Source organism: Falco naumanni, chromosome 7, assembly GCF_017639655.2.
Source record: "Falco naumanni isolate bFalNau1 chromosome 7, bFalNau1.pat, whole genome shotgun sequence".
Taxonomy (NCBI): Eukaryota; Metazoa; Chordata; class Aves; order Falconiformes; family Falconidae; genus Falco; species Falco naumanni.
This window is the reverse complement of record NC_054060.1, coordinates 23596900-23619197: the sequence shown is the minus strand read 5'-3', so window position 1 is coordinate 23619197 and position 22298 is coordinate 23596900. Positions and strand designations below refer to the sequence as shown.

Sequence of the window (22298 nt, the reverse complement as noted above, 5' to 3'; positions counted from 1 at the left end):
TGTGTTTTCGCTTACTGAAAAGGACATAGAAATGTTTGCAACACTGTCAGTAAATGCTGTCTAACTTGCCTTTGCTCATTTGTTGTTTTTTTTTTTTTTTTTTGTAAATTAAAAGAACAATAGCAGAATCAAAAAAGAAACATGAAGAGAAACAAATGAAAGCTCAACAGCTGAGAGAAAAGTTACGTGAAGAAAAGACACTGAAGCTTCAGAAATTAATGGAGAGGGTAAGTTTTCTGTAATACAGGGGAGCTGGTCTGCTGCCTTTCAGAAAAGCTTTTTGTTTCCACATAGTCTAGAAGTGTTAAGAGATTAACATTAGGGGTGAAATGAAGTTTTCCTTTTGAGTCTTAGTTCACATAGTTTTCACAGGTGACTCGTGCATCACAGACATTAAAGAAATCATTATTTCAAATCATGAACTTATGTGAGAGTGTTGCTGACATACTGACTCAGGTTCAGGGAAGTGTGATAAACATAGAAATGTGTTGTGTGTATCCAACACAAATGCTAAAATTCAGCAAACTGAAGCAGTTAGCAAATCAGAGTCCTTTGGGTTAAACTCAATGCAGGCTTGTTTAGGGCATCAACATGTTTCATTACTTTAAAGCTTGAAATAGTAGAAAATTATGAGGAAAAAGGCTGTATTTTCAGTTACTGTATTAGTGATCAATTCGCTGATATATAGGAGAAAGATGTACGGAAATGGAAAGAAGAATTACTAGATCAAAGGCGCAGGATGATGGAGGAAAAATTACTCCATGCAGAATTCAAACGTGAAGTGCAACTACAAGCAATTGTGAAAAAAGCACAGGAGGAAGAAGCTAAGGTAAGTTAACTTTGTTTTAAAGGGGAGGTGTTTAATAGTTGTATATGTTTTGTACCTCAAAGTGCTCATGAGTAGGTTGTAAAGGATTTTGCAAGTTAGATACGAACATGTGTGAACAGTGAACTGGATAAATGCCAGTCTCTAAAACGGACAGTTTTTCTCTGATATGAATTTAAAATTAATTACCTGTTACCAGATATCATGGTGTGTTGGACTGAAAGAAAAGGTGGGTTGAAATTTTGAGCTGATAGTTGTTTTGCTGCTTTTGTTCCTCACGCAGGGTATGGCAACATTTTTGATATTAACTAGTCCTTCTGGAAGGAGTAGATTATCTGATTATTAATTCTGTTTTCTAACATGTGGAATGAGAAGTGCGGAGAGCTCGTTGCCCTTCTTTGTTACACATCCATTCTAGATCCAGCATTCTGTGTCCTGAAGCAATAGTTGTTGCTGTGTTTTGTACCCCTCATATTGTTAAACACTTAACAGAAACCCATAGTTAGCACGTGGCAGTTATTCTAAAATAAGTATTTTTTTCAATGCTTTTCTGACTTTAGTAAGCAGTTTTGTAAAATGAGCACTTGAGGAACACTCTTGGGTTTACCTTATTCGTATTACTTTGATAAACATTGTCGTGGTCTAACCCCAGCCAGCAACTAAACACCACACAGCCATCACTCACTCTCCGCCAGCACTGGTGGGACGGGAGAGAACTGGAAGTGCAAAAGTGAGAAAACTCGGGGGCTGAGGTAAAAACAGTTTAATAGTTGGAGAAAAAGAAAATTGTGAGGAAAAGTCAAATAACAGGGAGAGAGAAATAAAACTCCAGACAGACAAGAGGTGCAAATGAAAACGGTTGCTCGCCACCACCCGACCGATGCCCAGCCAGTCCCTCAGCAGCGGCCCCCCACCAACCTCCCCCTCGTATTACTGCTGAGCACGACATCATACGGTGTGGCACAGCCCTTGGGCCAGCTGGGGTCAGTGTCCCGGCCGTGTCCCCTCCCGGCCCCCCGTGCACCCCCTGCCTGCTGGCTGCTGGGGCGGGACGAGGAGCAGAAAAGGCCTTGGCGCTGTGTAAGCGCTGCTCGGCTGTAGCTAAAACATCCTGTGTTATCAGCACTGTTTTCAGCATAAATCCAGAACAGCCCATACTAGCTACTGTGAAGAAAATCAACTCTTATCGCAGCCAAAACCACCACAACAGGAATGAAGTATTTTAAAGACTATTTTTTCCAGGTAAAGAAAGATACATGCAGTTCCTTAAAACTAAAATGTTACAGTATATAATGAGCATGTATCCCAGCTGTGATTGATGCAGCTGTTCATCCATATTTAAGACAAGTACAAAAAAACTGATTTCGTTTTTTTACTTAGTTGCTGTTTCTGCCTTTTGGATTAAAACTAGATTACCTAATTCACTCTAGCATACCTTCATTATTATTTCATTACACTGTTGTCACTTCTATAATCATATTAACTAAATCACACTTGCCGTCATTCCCCAGCCAAGCAGATGTTTCCAGTATTGTGTGTGTTTAAATGTGTAAGATCTGCTGCCTCTTGAGGTTCTTGTGTTCTGGAAATAAAGGTTAATGGGGCCAGAAGGCTTTAGAGAAATAGCTGATGAGTAGTATAGCTGAAGATCATGGTAGCTGTTGCTGCCCAGCTGGTGATCGAAATTCCCAGTGCTTACTAGTTCACTGAAAATTCTGTAAATGGATTCCAGTCAGTAAACAAAGCAATAAATACTGTCCTACCACCTTTTAACGTGACTTGTTGTTGTCCGTCTGTGTATATTCTCTTTACTCATTTCTTTTGTGAATTCAGACAGAGCAAGAGCTTTGAGTACAGCAAAAGAATTTCTATTTCAGTCATAGGTTTTGAGTGGTTTATAGCTGATAAATTTTTATGATTTTCCTCAGTAACTTTAGTTCTAAAATTTTGGTTTTATTAAATCAATGTGAAGAGTTTAATTTTCCCATCCAGATAAGTTTCTAAAGCATATGCATTTAAAAGCCTAAAGATGACAAGAACTGTGTTCAGCAGCATCATAGTGAGGACAAAATAACGATTACCTTCCTGAACCTAGTAGTAGCATATTGTTTGGTATTTTTAGTATACACATTGAGGTACTTTTAAGACAGCCTTTTCATGGTATTTTCTTTTTTTTTTATTATTGTGTAATGCACTGTCCAGTGGTTGAAAAAAATAGTATGTATGTTTGTGAAATAGGCTATAATGATAAGAAATACTAAGACAGTGAGCTTGTTCATTTTTTGGTAAGCACCCATATATTTAAAGTTGGATCAAAGGACCTGTTTGGATTCTACTAGCACTTAGTATTTTATTGCTTTATCCAGCTGAGTCTTGGCATTCCACTTCTGGTGAATGAGAGAATAGATTAATTAAGTCTCATTGCTGAGAAGACTTGAGATTTTCCTGGTTATTTACCCAGAGTTTCTTGGTTTTCTGATACAGTTAAATTCTTGTTTTTATATTCCATGGGCTATCCTTTTTGGAAAAAAACACACCAAACAAACCAAAACAAAACCCAAGAAAAACCCCAAACAAAACAACCAAACCAAAACAAAACAGAAAAACGCAACAACCAAAGCCTTACTTGCAACATGGTAGTTTTCCAACCGATTCTGGAGAAGCGTCACATCAGTTTAATTACCAAATGGATAATTACAAATGGATGGAATTCCCTAAGAATGAAACTGATTGCAGCTTCTCATATCTGTTCTCACACTTGCTCATTATTTGCAGGTAAATGAAATTGCATTTATAAACACCTTAGAAGCTCAGAACAAACGTCACGATGTATTGAATAAACTAAAAGAATATGAACAACGCTTAAATGAATTACAAGAAGAGCGTCAACGAAGACAAGAGGAGAAACAAGCACGTGATGAAGCAGTTCAGGTATAATGCATCTGTAGTTGCAGGGAGACAATGAAATATATATTTGTTTTTCATTTTTGCCATCTTTGTTGCTTTCTTGCCTCCTTTGTTCAACTTCAGAAAAGTATGATTATAATGTTTCAGTAGTAAGAAAGTGAAAGGTACACCTTAAAACCTCTATAGCAGAGGTATTATAGTGTTGGGTAGATGATTCATGCATGTCTTAAGCTTAAAAAAATTCTTACTTTTTGGTAACACTTAAAACTTTGAGAGAGGAAATGGAAAAATATTCCTTATCATATACCTACTGTCATAATTACAATGCTTTTCACAGGATCCGTGAAAACCACAATGCAAATGTATTTGTGTTCCTGGAATCCTGGTGTGGGTTGGTTGGGGTTGTTGGATTTTTTTGTTTCCTTTTTTTTTTTTTTTTTTTTTTTAATACAGCATTCCAATACTAAGGTTTTCCAGCCCATGCATCCACTTTTTTGGCACTGTTCTCTATGTTAGAATTTAAAACATAAGTTTTCTTTTGATGTAAACACAGCCTATTTCTCTATACATAACCTCAGATCACCACGAAGGCAGGTCACCTGTGAATCCAGCTTGTGCCAGAACTTAGAATCACCTGCTACTGCTTGGCACTGCCTCCTTGTTGAAAAATGGGGCATGTTATTGAAGTGGCTCACAAGCCATTTTTGAGACAGAAGGTACTCCAAAAGTGCCGGATAATACTCTTCTTGAGAGACTATATTGTTAAAAGTTACCGGATTTCCAAGGGTTGATTGTGTTATCAGTGAGAAGTACCCTTCCACGTAGTTTGTGAAAAACCTGATCTCAGTGATCCTGTTTTTTGTAGTTATTCATACTCCCTTATTCTCAAATGCAGTTTTCCTGGAGTCCCTTTCTGGTATTTGGGGTTTTTTTGACTCTTTTGTGTCTCTGCCTTTTTTTTAGTCCTTTCCTGGGTTGTGTAGGCATTAGGGCATTTTTAAGCTGGTAGCTGAACTAGAACAAATGCTGCAGACAGGCTTTCAGAGCTAAATCCCACTTAGGACCACGCTGTTCTCTCCGTATCCTTTCTGCCAGACAAAGGATCAAGCTGATGCTTCCTGCTATGCTTTTTCAAGGCCCAAGTTGCTTAACAGTTGAGCAAAGCCTTATATTTTGAGGTATGATGTAGCTTCCCTGACCGTCCTCTATGGAACTATGTGTATTGACCTCTCAAGGAAACTTTTCCTGCATTGTTGTGGAGTTGGCCCCGCTCCTGTATAAAAACTTTTAACAGTATAACCACGAACAAATAATTCCACTTAAGTGAACTGCAGTGAATGATGTGAGTTCAGGCCTATAAATAGGAATTTAACTTCATGCAGAACCTCCTAAACCACTGGGAGAACACACCTCTAAACATAACTACTTTATATTTACTGTAACAGTGATGGACTTCATGGAATAGCATAATTTAAAGTCACAAAGTTTCTAAAACTGGTATAAAATTTCAGTATCTATGGAAACTGGGGTGCTTCTGTTTATCTGAGCAATGTCTTTCTTGACCTCAAGTATTTCTCATATCCATTCAGTAAAGTCTACTTGCTTCTCCCTGACACTAAACTCTGCAGATTCACCTTTAAACCTTTCCTTCCATCAAGCTTATTTTAACTTTTAATTACAAAATCTACTAAAGTTTTTAATTTCTTTAGCTTTTACTTGCTTTTCCATTTAGTAGCACTGGTACCTTATCCAAAATCTGCAAGCTATACTGGTACATCTTCAAATGCAGCCTTATAGGTCTTTGTAAGGAATGTCCAGGAGAACTAATATTTTTTTATGATCCACTGGGTGTATTCTGTAAAACAGTTTGTATTCTTGGTAATTTTATAGTACAGTTGTACTAAAGCATGCCATATCTTGTCTTACGTATTTTATTAAGAAGGAAATTAATGAATTTGTGCAATGTTATTACTGAAACATTATTCAGGAAAGAATATGGTTACTGTAAAAGCCACAGTTTTGATTATCCATTACCAAGCTATGTTGCCTGTGAAGGTGAAGACAGTGAAGTTAACATCACATTTGCTTATATAAAATGCTGTGCGTGAAACAAAAAGTTCACTTATTTTTGTAGTTCTTCATTGCTTGAATAAAGCGTAAAGGGTAATGTTTTCAGCTTTTCGTATGTCTACATTTTTATAAAGCCTGTATTTAAGAATGCAGGGCCCTCATTTAACTGTGTAAAAATGTTCATAATTCCAGCAAGTTTTCGTTTGTGCTAATGGAATCTCATACAATCTCCTGAAAGGAAGATAATTTATTTGCTAATGTAGTGATGTGTGTTTACAGTATTGGAGTTTGTGGCAAGGATGTTATATGTAATTTTATATACATATGTCTTGAGATATAATTATATATAACATATATATTTACATATTGTATATTTTAAAATTTATTTAAATATCTGTTTTTCATTTAATCTGTCATACAAAACAGACTAATTTTTCAGTAAAATTAGTTGAAGAACCCATTAAAATCTAGTTCTCCCCAGACTTTAAACCAAATAACACTTTTCCCCTTAGTAAAACTCACTGACTTAATGTCCACTCATAAAAGTCTTATATTTAAATTTGAGGTTTCAAACATGATCTGTTTTTACATTTGTTGCTGGTAGAAGTATAGCCACTTTGTCAGAAAGGTTTACAATACCACATATAGTTTCTTAATCGGAGACCAGTAAAAATTTAATATTGAGAGAGAAATCACATATTCAGTGAAAGCACAAAAATTAATTGTCAGAATCAATTTTGTTTTATAATATCATTCAGTTTCAGAGTCATAATTTAAATACTAATATTCCATGGGAGCATATGTTATTTCTATATTACCTGTATCCTGTAGGATGTTAAATTTTTTTTCAAATGCTGTCATTATTGAACAAGTTTTATAAGCTTTCATAGTGGATAGACTTTTCTCAGGAAGAACAAAATATATGGCTGATTAATATTTAGCTTAGTTCATACAACCGTGCTTTCAATGTATGTTCAAGCTTCTGAATATACTTATATTTGCATAATATTCCTCTAATAAAATTGCAGTTCTCACTCCATCATGAAAGTAAGGTAAAATTCTATAAGCAGATGTTAAAAACCAATTTCTGTTAATTCCTTTTTGGTTTTGCCCTAAAAGAAAAGTTAGAATTTATTTCTTTATGACTAGGAGCGCAAAAGAGCCCTAGAAGCAGAACGGCAAGCCCGAGTTGAGGAGCTGCTGATGAAGAGGAAAGAACAAGAAGCACGAATTGAACAGCAGAGGCAAGAGAAAGAAAAAGCACGAGAAGATGCAGCACGGGAGAGGGCCAGGTAACTGCGGTAATTTTGTACTTCCCTACCCTTTTCAGCAAACTGCAGCTTCTCTATGACAATAGTACCTTCTTAACTCTTCAGGCTTAGTATTTTAAAAAGTAACATTAGATGATATTCCTGATGAATGGTTTGAAAGAAAGTCAGGTGAGTAGTCATAAATTCTGTAATAGATTTTTGTATTCCTTAGATACATGCACAATATAACATGCAAGGATATATTTTATTATATTAATCTTAGTTTTATTGCTTACAAGATCTTTTAATAGTTTTCCTTTTTCATATTTTAGCTTAGTTTCCAAAGGAAGCAAGATTAATGTCACCATGTTCCCCATATCCTCCACTCTCCAGTAACTTTTGTACTTACTGGCATCAATTTGAGTTCACCTTTTTGTAGACACCAGAGATTACATTTGTGAAGTGCAAAGCTGGGAAACCAGGCTTCATTAATTCTACTGCCTGTTAACTACTTGGTTTTGTTTTGCCCATAATCAAGTTTGTAAAGGTTTTTCATATGGGCTTTTCGCTCTCTTTCTTTTGAGCAAAACATGAGGTACAGAGAGGATGACTGTTGGGTGGCATTGCAGCATGTGAGAAGGGTTTACTTTGAAGTCTGATTCAGGAAAACTGCTTTCTGCTTGTTGTTTAATTTGCCAAATTCTATTTGTATTCATCTCCTGTTATTCCCTTTCCCTACAGTTCCACTGACACAAGCATAGCATAAAACCTAAATAGAAGTTATGTTTTTCCTATGACAAGAAGTGTTCGCTAGTGGTTCTTCAAACATTTTTATTGTCTCAGCTTTTCTTCAAAATTGTCTTGAAGAGTTTTTTGGGGGTTTTTTTCCCCCTCCAAGTAAAATATTCAGAAATTTATTGCTCACTTTCTTTCATCTTCCAAAGGCATGAGTAATCCTAGCTTGACATCATAAAGATATTCAACTCTCAAGTAGATATTTAATGAATTGTGGATTGGATCTGTGGCCTTGCCCAGAACTTCAAGAACTGGACCTTTCCCCAATACATTGAGCCAGAGTCACAACGAGATAGGAGTTGGAAGGGATCCTTCAGTATCTTATTCTCATTCACAGACATTTGAGGGAGATTAGGACTGACAGGGAGAATTTTGGTTATGAACTTTAGGGAAGATAAGACACTGCATGTGTAAGGCCTCTATGTTTCTCTGAAATTTGAGGAAACCCTCACAGTAAGCAAATGGGAGATAATTGTCCCGTTGAAATCTTTGCCTTCTCAGGTCTTCTACAGTTAGAACTTGTCTAAAGGCTCAAGGCTTGTAATTCTTGGCTCTTTGTTTAATAAATTTTAAATCTGCCACTTTACTTCGTTGCATCCCATTTATTTCAGTATGTCATGAAGAACGGCAGTTTCCATCTGCCTTTGTTAGTACAGTGCTTCAGTTTTCAGATGCTTTGTACTTGATACTGCAGTACCTTACTTAATTTGTTTTCCTTTGCAGATGCTGATGATACAAGAGAGTTGTTTTCTTTCTTTTTTTTTTTTTTTTTTTTGTAATTTTGGGAAAGAGTAGGAGAGAATGTATGTGTGGTGCCCTACAATCTGTTGATTATGTTATGTCAGAATGGCTTCAGGGTCATTTTTTTTTATTAATAACAGTTCTGAGGTTTCTCTAACATAGTAGGTTTAGAGAAGGATTCAAGGTGTCCTGATTTGGAAGTTACGGGAGAGGTGAGATTGGCAGGAAGGTGGCTGTAAACGTCCCTTCCATGTTCTGGTGGAACCTTGGGGTATCATTTGATGTTTTGTTTTGCTGGGCTTTTTTTCCTACTTGCAAGGGTTTGATGCTTATCCTGAAGATTTAATACTTGCTGGAATGAGTACTTTCTGGAGTATCTGCTTAAAGCTTCTTCATTGTAAGGTTTACCATGTGCATCTGGTGGTGATTAAAGCATCTGTATGAAAGGAGTAGTGTACTTAAAACTGACTTCAAAAGCCCTTCTGACCTTACATACATAAATGTGATTCCATTAAGGTTTTAGATGTAATTTCAGAGTGTTTTATATTCCAGAGAGTTTAAATCCATAATATGGAAAATTTTATTCTTGTCAATAGGAATCATAAAACTGTGTAATATAACCAAATCGTGCAAAAAGCATGCTTTTCAGAAGGGCTTGTACAGGAGTAATGTTGATGCTCTATAAATTTAAACTTCAACATTTTGTTTCAACTATTATTAGTCCAGAGTATGCAGTGATAGCAGTTTGTCATAGTTTCTAGGATTAAACAAATATTTAAACACATATATTGAAAGAAATAACTAAAATAAGCTTTGGGTCATGTGTTATTTGTGATTTGTTTCAGCTCATGTGTGAGTCGGGAACTCTTTAAAATGGAAACAAAGACTGTAGTTCAGTCTTTATATACCTCTGGGGAGATAGCACATAAACTACTAATGCTTCTCATCCGTCATCTCTTCCTCACACCCCTCCTCCCCATGGTGATTGGAAGAACTCACTTATACTTTCTGAAAGAACAATTGTGTGTAGTGTTTATTGTTAGACTTGTTTCCTCCCTGTCATCTTTTCTATCTGCTTTTATATTTTCTGTGGCTTTTTGTTTTGAAGTGTTACTTTATCTGAGCCTTTTACTTTTACTGAAATGACAGGTTTTTTCTATGAGTTTTCTGTTTAGAAAAGAAAAAAAGAGAAGTCCACACAAAACAAAAACCACTGCAGTCTGGTTAATGTTCTTTGAGTGACAAAACTAGAAAGAATAACATAAACTACTTTATTTTTAGAATGCTTTTTGAAGAGATGGCTAATGGCTTTGAATGCCTTATTCTTTGTTCAGTTTTACCTCTCTGGCCCTTCACAGCTGCCAGAGTTCTAGGAGAAGTGTTTCTCTCCCATCCCATTTCTTTTGTACAAACAGCATGAGTAGCTGACTTTCTTCCTTTTTAAGGTTTAATAGCTTTTGTGGCTTACTGATCACCAGTAAGTTGTTCTTGTTTAAACCGTTATCTGCAGGTTTCTGCTTAATAGTTTTAGTAACAGATTAAGTTGTACCTCTTGTCCTTTTCTCAGACAGAAAAAAAGAAATCTTAATCTCGTCAAGGATTGCTTAGAGGATTCAGTCTCTTACTGACATCTGCATGCATGACAGCTGTGCTTTGGCACTTTGCTGGGGAGGGGAAGGAGAGTTGCTAAAAGCAAAGAGGACAACTGAAGTTTGAGACGATTCAGTTTTTGGAAGAGAGATATAGGGTAGACAGGGTCAGTGAGCAAAATAGGTCCTGACTGCAGTTACGTGCAGGAGATGACAGTAAGATAAGTGCCTGATCTTTTGCTATCCTTTAGTGTCTTGATTATTTAGAATTGCAATATTCTAAAGCGTCAGTTCATCACTCATGACTGTATAATTTAGGGTTGGTCAAAGTGTCATCTGTAAGTGTATATAGTCAAACTTCCACTAATCATCATTTTTATAAAAGAGACCTCCCTCATTGCTTTATGGTTTTTCTTTGATTTGCCATTGTACTCCTCCCCTTTGGTTCCCTGACTATAGCTATTGGCTGAAGAATGCTAATGGTGGCAGGGTATCACATTCATCACTGTTTTGTGGCATTCTGTTGACTATCATTGCTCTGATTTGGACTGAGGTGCGATCCAGGTTCTGCTACAGAAGTTCAAGAGTCTGCCTTTATCGAAGCATCTGTATTCTCTGATAACTAAGTTGCTTTTTGTTGTCTTTGTTTTTTGCTGAGCCATCTTCAGCTTCATTTTTGGGGTGCTCGTTCTCCATTTCAAGCATAAATTAGTCGTATTATGCATGCTTTACATTACTACAAGTTTTTCCTGTATTTATTACCTTTTGGATAGAGATCGAGAAGAGAGGTTGGCAGCTCTTACTGCAGCTCAACAAGAAGCCATGGAAGAACTACAGAAGAAGATTCAACTGAAGGTATAGAAGGATACTTTAGTTGAAAAATACATCAACAATAAACAATTTCTGCAAAATTACTTTATGTATGTATGTTTTATTTGATGAAGATGTTATGGTGCGCTGTACAGTGTCCCGAATTTCGTAACTTTTACAAGAGATTTTAGACTTTTGCATTAAGAAGAGGACCTTGCTGTATAATGTATACTCTGTAGCTGGAAAAAACAGGACTGAGCTCTATGGAATTCATTAATTTCAGAGCTCTGAACATGATAACAAGTGAACCTGTACTTTCCAAGAGAAGTCAAAGTAATTTTAAATTAAATCATGAGGAAAATCAATACATAAAAACTCTCATGCCATTTAGTGGAGAGTTCACCAATGGTCACACAGGTGCTGTCTAAAGGTATTGAAACTGATGCTGTCAAGTGTGGCATGCTGTTTCCTTTTGTTTCATGAATGGCTCCAGTTATTTCATAAAATAGACATAAGGACTGAGCCCCTTGTAGTTCCCCTGTCCAGCTGAATTGGGTGTCCAGTGGAGAACCGACGTATCAGAAGTTTTGAAGAGATATCCACTATTTTTCAAGAGATGTAAAGACTTCTAAAGTGATAAACTATATTTTGAAGGCTCTGAGGTGGAACTATATATTAAAGTTTCAGTTAATGGTAAATCATTTAATTACTTATTCTAGAATGGTTTATGTATGTACAAGTAACTTAATTTCAGTATTATTCTTTGCTCTGATCCCAGTCTTTAGCACCATAGCTACATTTACTTATACTGTAAAATGCAGTTTTGTTATTAAATACCGGTTCATACCCCAGCCTCTGATTTTAAATAATAGTTGAGAGTTTGTTCCATTCACATGAAGGTTAGGTGTGAAAACCCTCTGAAAGAATCCAGTGAACTATGCCTGCTACTGTGGATAAATAACAAGTAATTTATTTTACTTTTAATTTGTACTTCGTGATTTCATGTGAAAACAGCACTACGTAAGTTACATATTTGTAGAATTGAAAGTTGAACTTGTATTCTGTGCTAGTGTTTCATTAAGAACAAAACCAGAACTGAAATGTTAAATGTAACAAAGATTTACGGAAGGATTTGCAGCAGATTATTATTTGATAATACCCTATAAAACAAAAACAGAAATTGATTTCTGCTGGCTTTTAATGCCTTTCCGAAATAAAAAGTAGTTTCTATTTAACAGAAGTTCATCCTAACTGTACAATATTTGGTAATTCTTTGCACAGTTTAATCCCATTTGCTGTAATTCACCATGTTTTTTCTTTGTTGCTTTATTTTCCATTCAGCATGATGAAAGTATTAGAAGGCACATGGAACAAATTGAACAAAGAAAAGAGAAAGCAGCTGAATTAAGTAGTGGAAGACATGCTAATACTGATTATGCACCAAAACTTACACCATATGAACGAAAAAAACAGTGCTCATTATGCAATGTAATGGTAAGTTGGATCTCTGTCCATACTGAATACTGTCGGAATTGCAAGGCCACCCTAAGCCTTGAAGCTACAAATGTTGCTTTATTCACAGATGGGAGTACTTACATTTACTGTGTCCCTGCTCTGCTCTCGTAAAGTACAACTTATTTTGGATTCTTCTGTCTATAAATCAGGTGGTTTAGGGGAGATCTGAAAGAACTATAGAGTTTTAGTAGAATGAAAAGTGTGGACAGTACTCATTTATTAGCTGTCTCGTATAAGAAAAGCAAGAATTTGGGAGCATCAGGTGAAGGTAGTTAAAAGCTAGATTTAATGCAAAGTAAAGAATGTGGTTCTTTACGCAGCAGGTAGCTGAGTTGTTCCTGTGGATATTTGAATTTAATATGAGTTCAGGGAATGATTGGACAAATTTCATTGGACTGAATTTCACTGAAGTTTACTAGATACAGATAAACCACATCAAGCTTAAGTAGTTCTTGAACTGTGGTTGGAGGCTTAAAGTGTTCAGGGGGAGTGTTGTGGTTTAACCCCAGCTGGCAACTAGTACCATGCAGCTGCTTGCTTGTGCTGCCTCCTGATGGGTAGGAGATTCAGGGGGAAAAAGTGAAGCTCATGGGTTGAGGTAAGAACAATTTTTAATAGTTAAAATAAGTTTATATATAATAATTGTAATGAGAAGGAGGGAAAAAAGGAGAGAGCTAAAATCCAAAAGGGGAAAAAAAGCAAGTCATGCATGGTACAGTTGCTCACCACCTGCTGACCGATGCCCAACCAGTCCCCCAGCAGTGACTGGCAAACCCCAGCCAATTCCTTCAAGTTTCTATGCTCAGTATGACATCCCATGGTATGGAATGGCCCCTTGGCTAGTTCGGGTCAGCTGTCCTGGCTGTGTCCCCTCCCAGTTTCTTGTGCCCCTCCAGCCCTCTGACTTGGTATAAACATCACTTAGAAACAACTGAAAACATCAGTGTGTTATCAACAGTATTTTCATACTAAATCCAAAACACAGCGTTCTGCCAGCTACTAAGAAGAAAATTAATTCTATTCCAGCCAAAGCCAGGACAGGGAGAATCAGTGTTCGTTTTGTCTCCTCTTCTGCTTCTCCTTTAGGTATCACTTTTTGGTCACTGTTGGAAGCCAGGTACTTTGCTAGGCAGATCTGCGAACTCAACAGGATATCTCTTCTCGTATCCACCAATCCCTGTGTCTCAGGAATGGTGGAGGAGAGGAAGCCATACAGTCACTGAGTAGGAAGTGAGCAAGGAGATCTGTTCTTGTTGATAACTGTTTTTACTGATTTGCAAAGAGTGTGCATTATTGAATAAAGCCTTATATCCTACAAAGCATTATTTCTCTAAATTACTTGGTTTAATGAGATTGCACAGGATAACTTCAGGCAGTGCTGGAACAGAAACTCAGGTTCATCAGACTGGAGTCTTGTATTTTCACTGATCATACATTTCAGAGTGAAAGTTCAATATATGAAGTTAGATTGAAGTGAAAATGAGATGAGAAACCAAGATTATTTTTTTTTCTTTCTTAGTATACTGCTGGCTAGAAAATCACTGTGTAATTTACTCTTAAGTCCTGCATCAAAGATACTTATGTAAATTAGGTTAAAGAATAAAGTACTGTGCTTGAAATTCTGAACATACTCTTGATAAATTGACATATAATGTATTGTATTTAAAATACTGTTATTTTTAGGTTATGGAATTACCAAGGGAAAAAAATATACTATTAAATCATTGTCATTGCAGATTTCATCAGAAGTATACCTTTTTAGTCACATTAAAGGGAAAAAGCACCAACAGGCTGTGAGAGAAAACAGTAGTATACAAGGGCGAGAGCTTTCAGATGAAGAAGTGGTAAGTTTTTGTAACCATTTTTTTATTTCTAGTTTTAAATGCCATCCAGCTGAGTAGCCTAAGAAAGTCTTTAAAATTCCTGTAAAGGAATTGAACAAGAATATTTGTATTAGCATGGGAATAATAGTGCCTTTTGTATATAGACTGTCGATGAAAAGCAATGAAAGAAACAGCGGATTCAAATACTTCAGGCAATTGCCAGTTTTATACATGGTGTATAAAAAATACAAAAAGTTGACTAATTGCTTTTCTGTTAATCCAAAGGTGCTTTTCATCTCACTATATTTTTCCTTTCATCATAAAAATCTGATGTGCTGCAGGTGTCTGCATCTTGCCTTACCTTTTTTTTTGTTCCTTCCTGCTGCTTAAAATATCTTAGTCCTCTTTTAGTTATCAGATATGCTGTTGTATGCATCAAGATCAATAATGCTGAAAATCATAGTGCTAAACTACTTTAAAAATTTAGGATTGGAAACACTTTGCAAATATTAGGATTTCTAGAAAGAACAATAATTAGTTTTTCAGTAGCTTCTTTAGAAGAGTTGGCATTTAGGGTGATTCTTAGGAAGCCCTGAGGAGATTTTATACTAAACCAAGAAACTGCTGTTTTGAAGAAAAGACTTCTGAACGGTTGTCTGATTTAATTTCTTGCTGCTGCTGCCTGAATTGAACTACAGTATTAAGTCAAGCCTTTTTCTATGAGACAAATTGTAACAGTCAGACTTTGAGTTCTGTCTTACCCAAAAATTTGTGAATGCCTGAGTATTATACCTGTCAGATGTTAGGAAGAAATACTGTGCAAGCCAGTTCTCCGGAGCCGATTCAGATTTAACTTCATTGTGTTCAGAAACTGTTTCCAGCCAAGCTGATTCAAATGACACTGCTCTGTACTTCTAATTTTTGACTGTCTCCTCCTTTCCTTTGCAATTCTTGTTACTATTTTTATTTTGAAATCTTCTCTTTGTTTACAGCTCTTACATCCAGTAGTAGCATCTTATATTTTCCTTTTTAAAAAGCTTTGGAGAGTTAAGTCCCTGAGATACTGAAATCCACAGATGTGGTTATCACTGGAAAAACAGAAGAAGAAAATCAGAGAGATACAGTAGTCTGGAGGAATAAATTTTTGCTGAGTTTGCAGACCCCTTCGTAACTGTAACGGAAGTACATAAACACTCTTTCAGTTTCTTTTTCCCACTTTACAGTGTTTGGTGGGAGTTCTGTGGGTTTGGATTTGGTTTTAGATGCAGGGTTTACCTAACTGGTTATATGGGAGAATGCTTCATACTGCATCCATTTTCCTAGAAATACAAGCTGTGAGATTTCACAGAATCTTTCATGTTGATACACGCATCAAAGCGTGGGGAATCTATAATTCTGAAATTTTCTAGTATCTGTCTGGCCTTTGCTTTTATCTGTGTAGCTACCAATAATTGAACTATGGTTCTTGCTGGGCAGCTGTCTCAGATGAATATGGAGGAAAACAGTGAACTAGATTTTCTTTTGACTGGGTGTTACACACTATTCACAACGTCTAATTTGATAATTTTAACAATTCCAGCTTCCAGAAGAAGGGATCATGTTGGAACAGCTGCCTTTGTGCCCAGTTGGTGAAAAAGAATTCCACTAGAGGGCACAGATATCCTGATTTTTGTGGTGTCCAACATCATATGCTTAAATCCTGTGTTTTTCAGCAAAACATTTTGATGTGAACTTAAGATCAAGATTAAGGTTAAATGTATGGGATTTCTTGAATGTGTCCTTTGTGTGGGATCAAAAGGAGAGAACAGCTTTAACTGAATGAACAGCTTGATGATTACAATGGGAGATTTAAATATCCTTAATCAAGATGGTGCATAGTATTTGGTATACTGGCAACATACGGATACTTCCAATGGTAGATATTTAATATATTATTTATATCTATATTTTAATTAGTCTGAGTATACAGTGCTGAACTATGCGATTGTAATCTGAAATTTCGTTGGTCTGAGGCCTTCTCTGTGTGGTGTGTTTTTTGTTGTTTTTTGTTTTCCTCAAAGAGCAGGAGTAAGATATACATGCTAGAGATATGGTCACTGCAAAGCAAAAGAGCAATTTTATTTATCAAAGCGATATGCTTTGTGTACCTCTATTCAACATGCGTAGTTAATGCCAGACTTTGCCTCCTCCACAACTGAAGCAGTCAGTAATTTAAGTTCTGAAATACTTGAGAAGAAATTTCCACATATTATATAGAAGTAAAACCGTATTCCATGGAAGCATTGTAATATTCATAGTTACTTATTCATCACTGTTTTCAATTTTTTTAGTCAGTAAAGATATCTGTAGTGAGAACACACTCGTACTACTTAAAGTTATTACACTTGTCATCTGTGATGTCTTTAGATTATATACATCTTGTCTGTGTCGCTGCTTTGACACAAAATATTTTATTTATATCACCTTTGACCTCATAAAATTTTACCTTTAACCTTATGCACTTGACACCTCACATAACTTATTCTTGATCTTTGACTCATATTGTGTTAAGCCTGTTAAGTATAATAGGTTGCTGCCTAGAAAGAAAGCTTTTTTAAAATTGTAATCTAACCACAGAATTTCTTTGCTACTACTTGAGAAATCACAGAAGGACTTGAAATATCTTTATTTTGATTTTATTGGTATCACAGAAGGTAAGATTTAAGTATCTACTTAAGACTTCGGAAGCTGTTTAAGTAAGTGGTTACATAATATGTCTCCATACAGTAAGGACTTTTGTTGATTTGGCTGTAAGCAAAAAGTTAAAAACTGTAATGAATGATCATTGAGACCAATTTCTCTGGGCCAGGTGGATGCTACTAGTTGATCTTGCCAGAAATACAAAGATAAAATACTATATTCTAGGGTTTTCCCCTTTACTGTAGCATCTATATGTTCTGTAATTTTACAAACATTTTCAGAGATAAGAGTAGACTTCGTGCTGAAGCAGTTTTCCATTGTTGTGGAATTAAGCATATATTGTGCAAGAACTGACAGCTAGTATTAGATCATCAATAAGATGAATTCACTTGTAGATGTAATATACTTGTTGCAAGTCACAAAGAAAATAGGTTTGTTATGAATTAAGATACTAAAGATGAAAGAATACGAAGTTACTTCTAGGTTTGTGTGACAGCTTCATTTCGTTTCAGGCTTTTGGGTTTTCTTCCTTTGAGTACTTAATAGTCTCCAGCTGAAAAGGATGTAGATTTCTCTTAAAGCAATTATCTATTGATTTTGAAACAGTGGATATCATGTGAAAGCAAATTAAGTTTTGTCCACCTTTTTTACTTGCTTTTTAACTTTTCTTTTGTCTGGTCTCTTACACATTAATTCATGCAGATTATGTAGATCATGTAAACACGTTAATTCATGTAGATGGCAAAAGCCTTTCCAGTGTGGTAGGCTTCAGCCTAAAAGTCGTCTTTCCATCATTATATTCTGAAACTTGCAGTGCTATCACTGTCCCACATGATTTCACCGTTATCTTCAGTGCAGTAACAGTGTTCTGTCTACGTTTTCTCTCTCAGCTTAAATGCATTTCTTCTTCCATCAAAGTTACAGCTTCACCTTCTTTTTACATTGCTATTTTGCATGCTATTCGTTTCCTGTCCCCTCTCTTAATATTCATATTACTTTCAGTGCAGCAAAAGATGTGAACAATGTGTGCAATTTGGTTTCATTGACTTCACTGGAACCAAGTAGTATGTTTGAAGTTACGACTAATGGTTTTCCTGAATCAAAGCCTGTGTGACACGAAAGGCTTTTGACACAAAGGCCGTCACTGTAAAGGTGCCGTCTGAAAGCCATAGGATGACACATGGCAGTTTTGATAGGTTCCCGCAAGAACCTTGTAGCCGTTTGGTCCTACCTGTAGCTCCTAGAGTATTTATTCATTTTTATGCCCCTCTGCTTTCCCAATACATATAACATCAGTAATCCTTATAGCTTGCTTCCTTTTAACCATTGTCCTATCTCTTGTCTGTATCTCCTGTCATTTAAATACCATGGTTTAAAGGCATTTTTAGAGTATAAATGATGTAATTCTATGCAGTCTGTGAATGTTTCTAATAAGTGAAAAGTACTTCAAAAAAAGTATGTAATAGCTAACTTGGTAGGGAGTTGGTTAATTTATATAAGGTGCATGCTCGAATTTTATGTATTCAAAGCAGGATGGAGGAATGTTAATGAACCTTTGCATATGTAAAAATGTGCTTTTTTTAATCAGGGAAGAAGACTGTTGTCATGATATTGAATGAAACAATGAACCTTCTTAGAGGTATATTTAGATCAAATGCAAATACACTCTCATAATGGAGCAAAGAAGGTGTTGTTGTCTGAAGACTGACAGTGTTAAAATGTGAGGATTTGTAGAAAGACATCACTGACTGAGCCCACCCACATTCTTTTTTGAAAAAACCACACAGTGGGTGACTAAAGCTTACTCTGTAGTGTGGGTTGTCAAGTTGGCTGGGGTTTGCAGTGCAAGCCTTTTCTGGCATAGGTCTGTCTAGGTTGCAGTGGGGTCTGATTTACAGTGTGCATAACCATGCTGGCGAGTTCCCCTGGTACGGACACTGTTACACTTTTGCTGGGATGTGGTGAGAGGCTGCCTGAGAGAGCAGAGTTGTGCTGGTACGAGTTCTGTTCCAGCCATAGAAGGTTTATAGCTAGCACAACACACATGCAAAGATGATGTTCATATGAGGTTGAATTTCTAAAAGCTTTTTAGGAGTGAGGATTTGTTCTTCTTTAAGAAATTGAGCTGTTTTCTCAAAGTTGTATGCTGCTTCCATTATTTCTTACAGAGGAAATTACTGATGGAAAGAGATGCGTGAATATTTTCATGCCTGACCTTTGCTCTTTCTGTTCTGTATTTAGAAGGAGCTACCTTGTCTAGAGGCATGGTGATGTCTGGACTTCACTATTTATTTTTTTTAAAATTCACTATATTTTCATTAAAATTAAATTATATCTAACTATTGTTTTATTGCTTCAGCCTTAGAAATATTGGGGAAAAGGCTGTTTCTTTTTCCTTCTGAATCAGTGTTTTCAAGTTCTATTTGAATGAAGAATAGTGTCCTATGAAGTTCTTTGGTAACCTATCTAAAATAACGATTAAGAAAAATGGAAAATAACACTAAAGATAAACAGGTTTTTTTCATTTCCTCTAATAGTGGAGTTTGAGATATTCATACCTGTGGGTATGTGGTCTTTTAAAAATTGTTATGCAAGATTAATAGTTCTCTTTTTACTTCTTGAACATTGTTGTGTATGTTACATGTCTGCTTGTATTCATAGAATCATAGAATGGTTTGGGTGGGAAGGGACCTTAAAGACCACCCAGTCCCACCCCCAGCCACGGGCAGGGACACCCCCCACCAGCTCAGGTTGCTCCCAGCCCCGTCCAGCCTGGCCTTGAGCACTGCCAGGGATGGGGCACCCACAGCTGCTCTGGGCAGCCTGTCCCAAGTCTCCCCAGCCTCACTGTAAAGAGTTTCTTCCCAATACCTGACCTAAACCTGCCCTCTTTCAGCTTAAAGCCATTACCCTCTTGTCCTGTCACTAGGCCCTTGTAAAAAGCCCCTCTCCAGCTTTCCTGTAGGTCCCTTTCAGGCACTGTAATGTCCCCCGGAGCCTTCTCCTCTCCAGGCTCTCAGCCCCAACTCTCTCAGCCGGTCCCCACAGGAGGGGTCTCCAGCCCCCTGACCATCTTCGGGCCCCCCTCTGGACTCACTCCAGCAGGTCCACGGCCTTATGTCGGTGGCCCAGGAGGTGAACGCAGCATGCCAGGTGGGGTCTCGCCCGAGCGGAGAAGAGTGGGAGAATCACCACAGCCTGCTGGCCACGCTGCTTTTGATGCAGCCCAGGATTCAGTTGGCTGCTGGGCTGCAAGCGCACACTGCAGAGCCATGTTGAGCTTCTCACCGACCAGCACCCCTAAGTCCTGGCAGGGCTGCCCTCAATCCATTCTCTGCCCAGCCTGTGCTTGTGCTTGGACATGCAGAACCTGGCACTTGGCCTTGTTGAACTTCATGAGGTGCGCATGGACCCACCTCTCAAGCCTGTCGAGGTCCCTCTGGGTGGCATCCCTTGCCTCCAGCACGTCAGCCGAACCACACAGCTTGGTGGGGTGCACTTGATCCCACTGTCCATGTTGCCAGCAAAGGTGTTAAATAGCGTCGGTCCCAGTACAGACCCCTGAGGAATGCCACTCATTACTGGTCTCCACTTGGACATTGAGCTGTTGACCACAGTTCTTTGAGTGCAACCATCCAGCCCATTCCTTATCCACCGAGTGGTCCATCCATCAAATTCATGTCTCTCCAGGTTAGAGACAAGGATGTTACACAGGACAGTGTCAAAAGGTTTGCACAAGTCCAGGTAGATGTCATCAGTTGCTTTTCCCTTGTCCACCAACACTATAACCCCATCGTAGAAGGCCACCAGGTTTGTCAGGTGCGATTTGTCCTTAGCATAGCATCCAGGAGGATCTGCTCCATGATCTTGCCAGGCACCAAGGTAGTTCCCTGGGTCTTCCTTTTTTTTCCTTCTTAAAAATGGGGGTTACTTTTCCCCTTTTCCAGTCACTGGAAACTTCACCAGACTGCCATGACTTCTCAAATATGATGGCTTGTGGCTTAGCCACTTCATCCAACAGGTCCCTCAGACCCACGGATGCATCTCATCAGGTCCCATGGACTTGTGCACCCTCAGGTTCCTTCGATGGTCTTGAAGCGGATCACCTCCTAGAGCAGGCGGTTCTTCATTCTCCCAGTCCCTGCCTTTGCCTTCTGTGACTTGGGCAGTGTGGCTGAAGCACTTGCTGGTGCAAGACTGAGGCAAAAAAGTCATTGAGTACCTCAGCTTTCTCCATGTCCCAGGTAACATAGTCTCCCGTTTCCTTCTGGAGAGAGACCACATTTTCCTAGTCATCTTTTTATCACTGTTGTACCTATAGAAGCTTTTTATATTGCCTTTGATGTCCTTGGCTAGATATAATTCTATCAGGCCTTTAGCTTTCCTAACCTGGTCCTTGGCTGCTCGATAGTTTATTTTCCTCTCAGGCTACTTGTCCTTGTTTCCACTCTCTGTGGCTTCCTTTTTGTGTTTGAGTTTGTCCAGGAGCATCTTGTTCATCCATGCAGCCTCCTGGCATTTTCGCCTGACTGTCTTTGTTGGGACACATTGCTGCTGATCTTGGAGGAGGTGATCTTGAATATTAACCAGTGCTCTTGGGGCCCCTCTTCCTTCCAGGGCTTTATCCCATGGTACTCTATCAAGCAGATCCCCAGAGAGGCCAAAGTCTATTCTCCAAAGTCCAGGTATTGTGTTGCCAAGTGTGGTTTTAGCCATCTTTATTTATTCTGAGTTTCACTCGTAAGTAATGAAAGTCCTTAGCATTCAGTTTTAAACTCTTTTCTTGCGTTTGATTAAGTAAGGCTCTGGACAAAGGCTTTCACGTGAGTGTGATTTTTTTTCAGCCATGAGCTGTGTGCAAGCATTTGCAGCCCTGGTCTTATTCTGGTGTATGTTTGCACTCCAGTCTCTTTTGAACATTTAAATGATCAGTTATGACCATTACAGTACAAGGACATGACCTTGGCTCAGCTCTGGTGGTATATAATACTTAAGCAATTTCTGGGCAATACAGAGGTGCATACAGGGTAATACTTGAAAGGTGCATACAGGTTTGGTCATATGTTGAACAATATTCGTGTTTCTTTTCATCCGCAGATTTGCAGAATATAGACTTCATTGTATATTCATTTTTTTCTTGGCATCTGATTATAGTTTTCCAACAGTAGCCCATTTTTCTTCTCTATTGCTCAGTGGAAGCAATCTGTAAATCATCTACAAACCAGAACTCCCCATCCCAATAAAGCCTCAGGTTCCAGTTGAGTTTGCTTTACTCAACCTTCCTTCCCCCCCT

General features: G+C 37.7%; 1 protein-coding gene across 6 annotated transcripts in view; it reads left to right on the top strand.

The window, feature by feature from the left end:
- Positions 1-22298, top strand: part of SCAPER (S-phase cyclin A associated protein in the ER) — a 165958-nt gene that overhangs the window by 46093 nt on the left and 97567 nt on the right. For all 6 annotated transcript variants that reach the window (XM_040600067.1, XM_040600061.1, XM_040600063.1 and 3 more), the window contains 7 exons: positions 116-227; positions 689-829; positions 3602-3757; positions 6953-7095; positions 10952-11033; positions 12330-12482; positions 14240-14347. In XM_040600067.1, coding sequence (XP_040456001.1) covers positions 116-227; positions 689-829; positions 3602-3757; positions 6953-7095; positions 10952-11033; positions 12330-12482; positions 14240-14347 — 895 coding nt within the window. The remainder of the gene's footprint in view (positions 1-115; positions 228-688; positions 830-3601; positions 3758-6952; positions 7096-10951; positions 11034-12329; positions 12483-14239; positions 14348-22298) is intronic.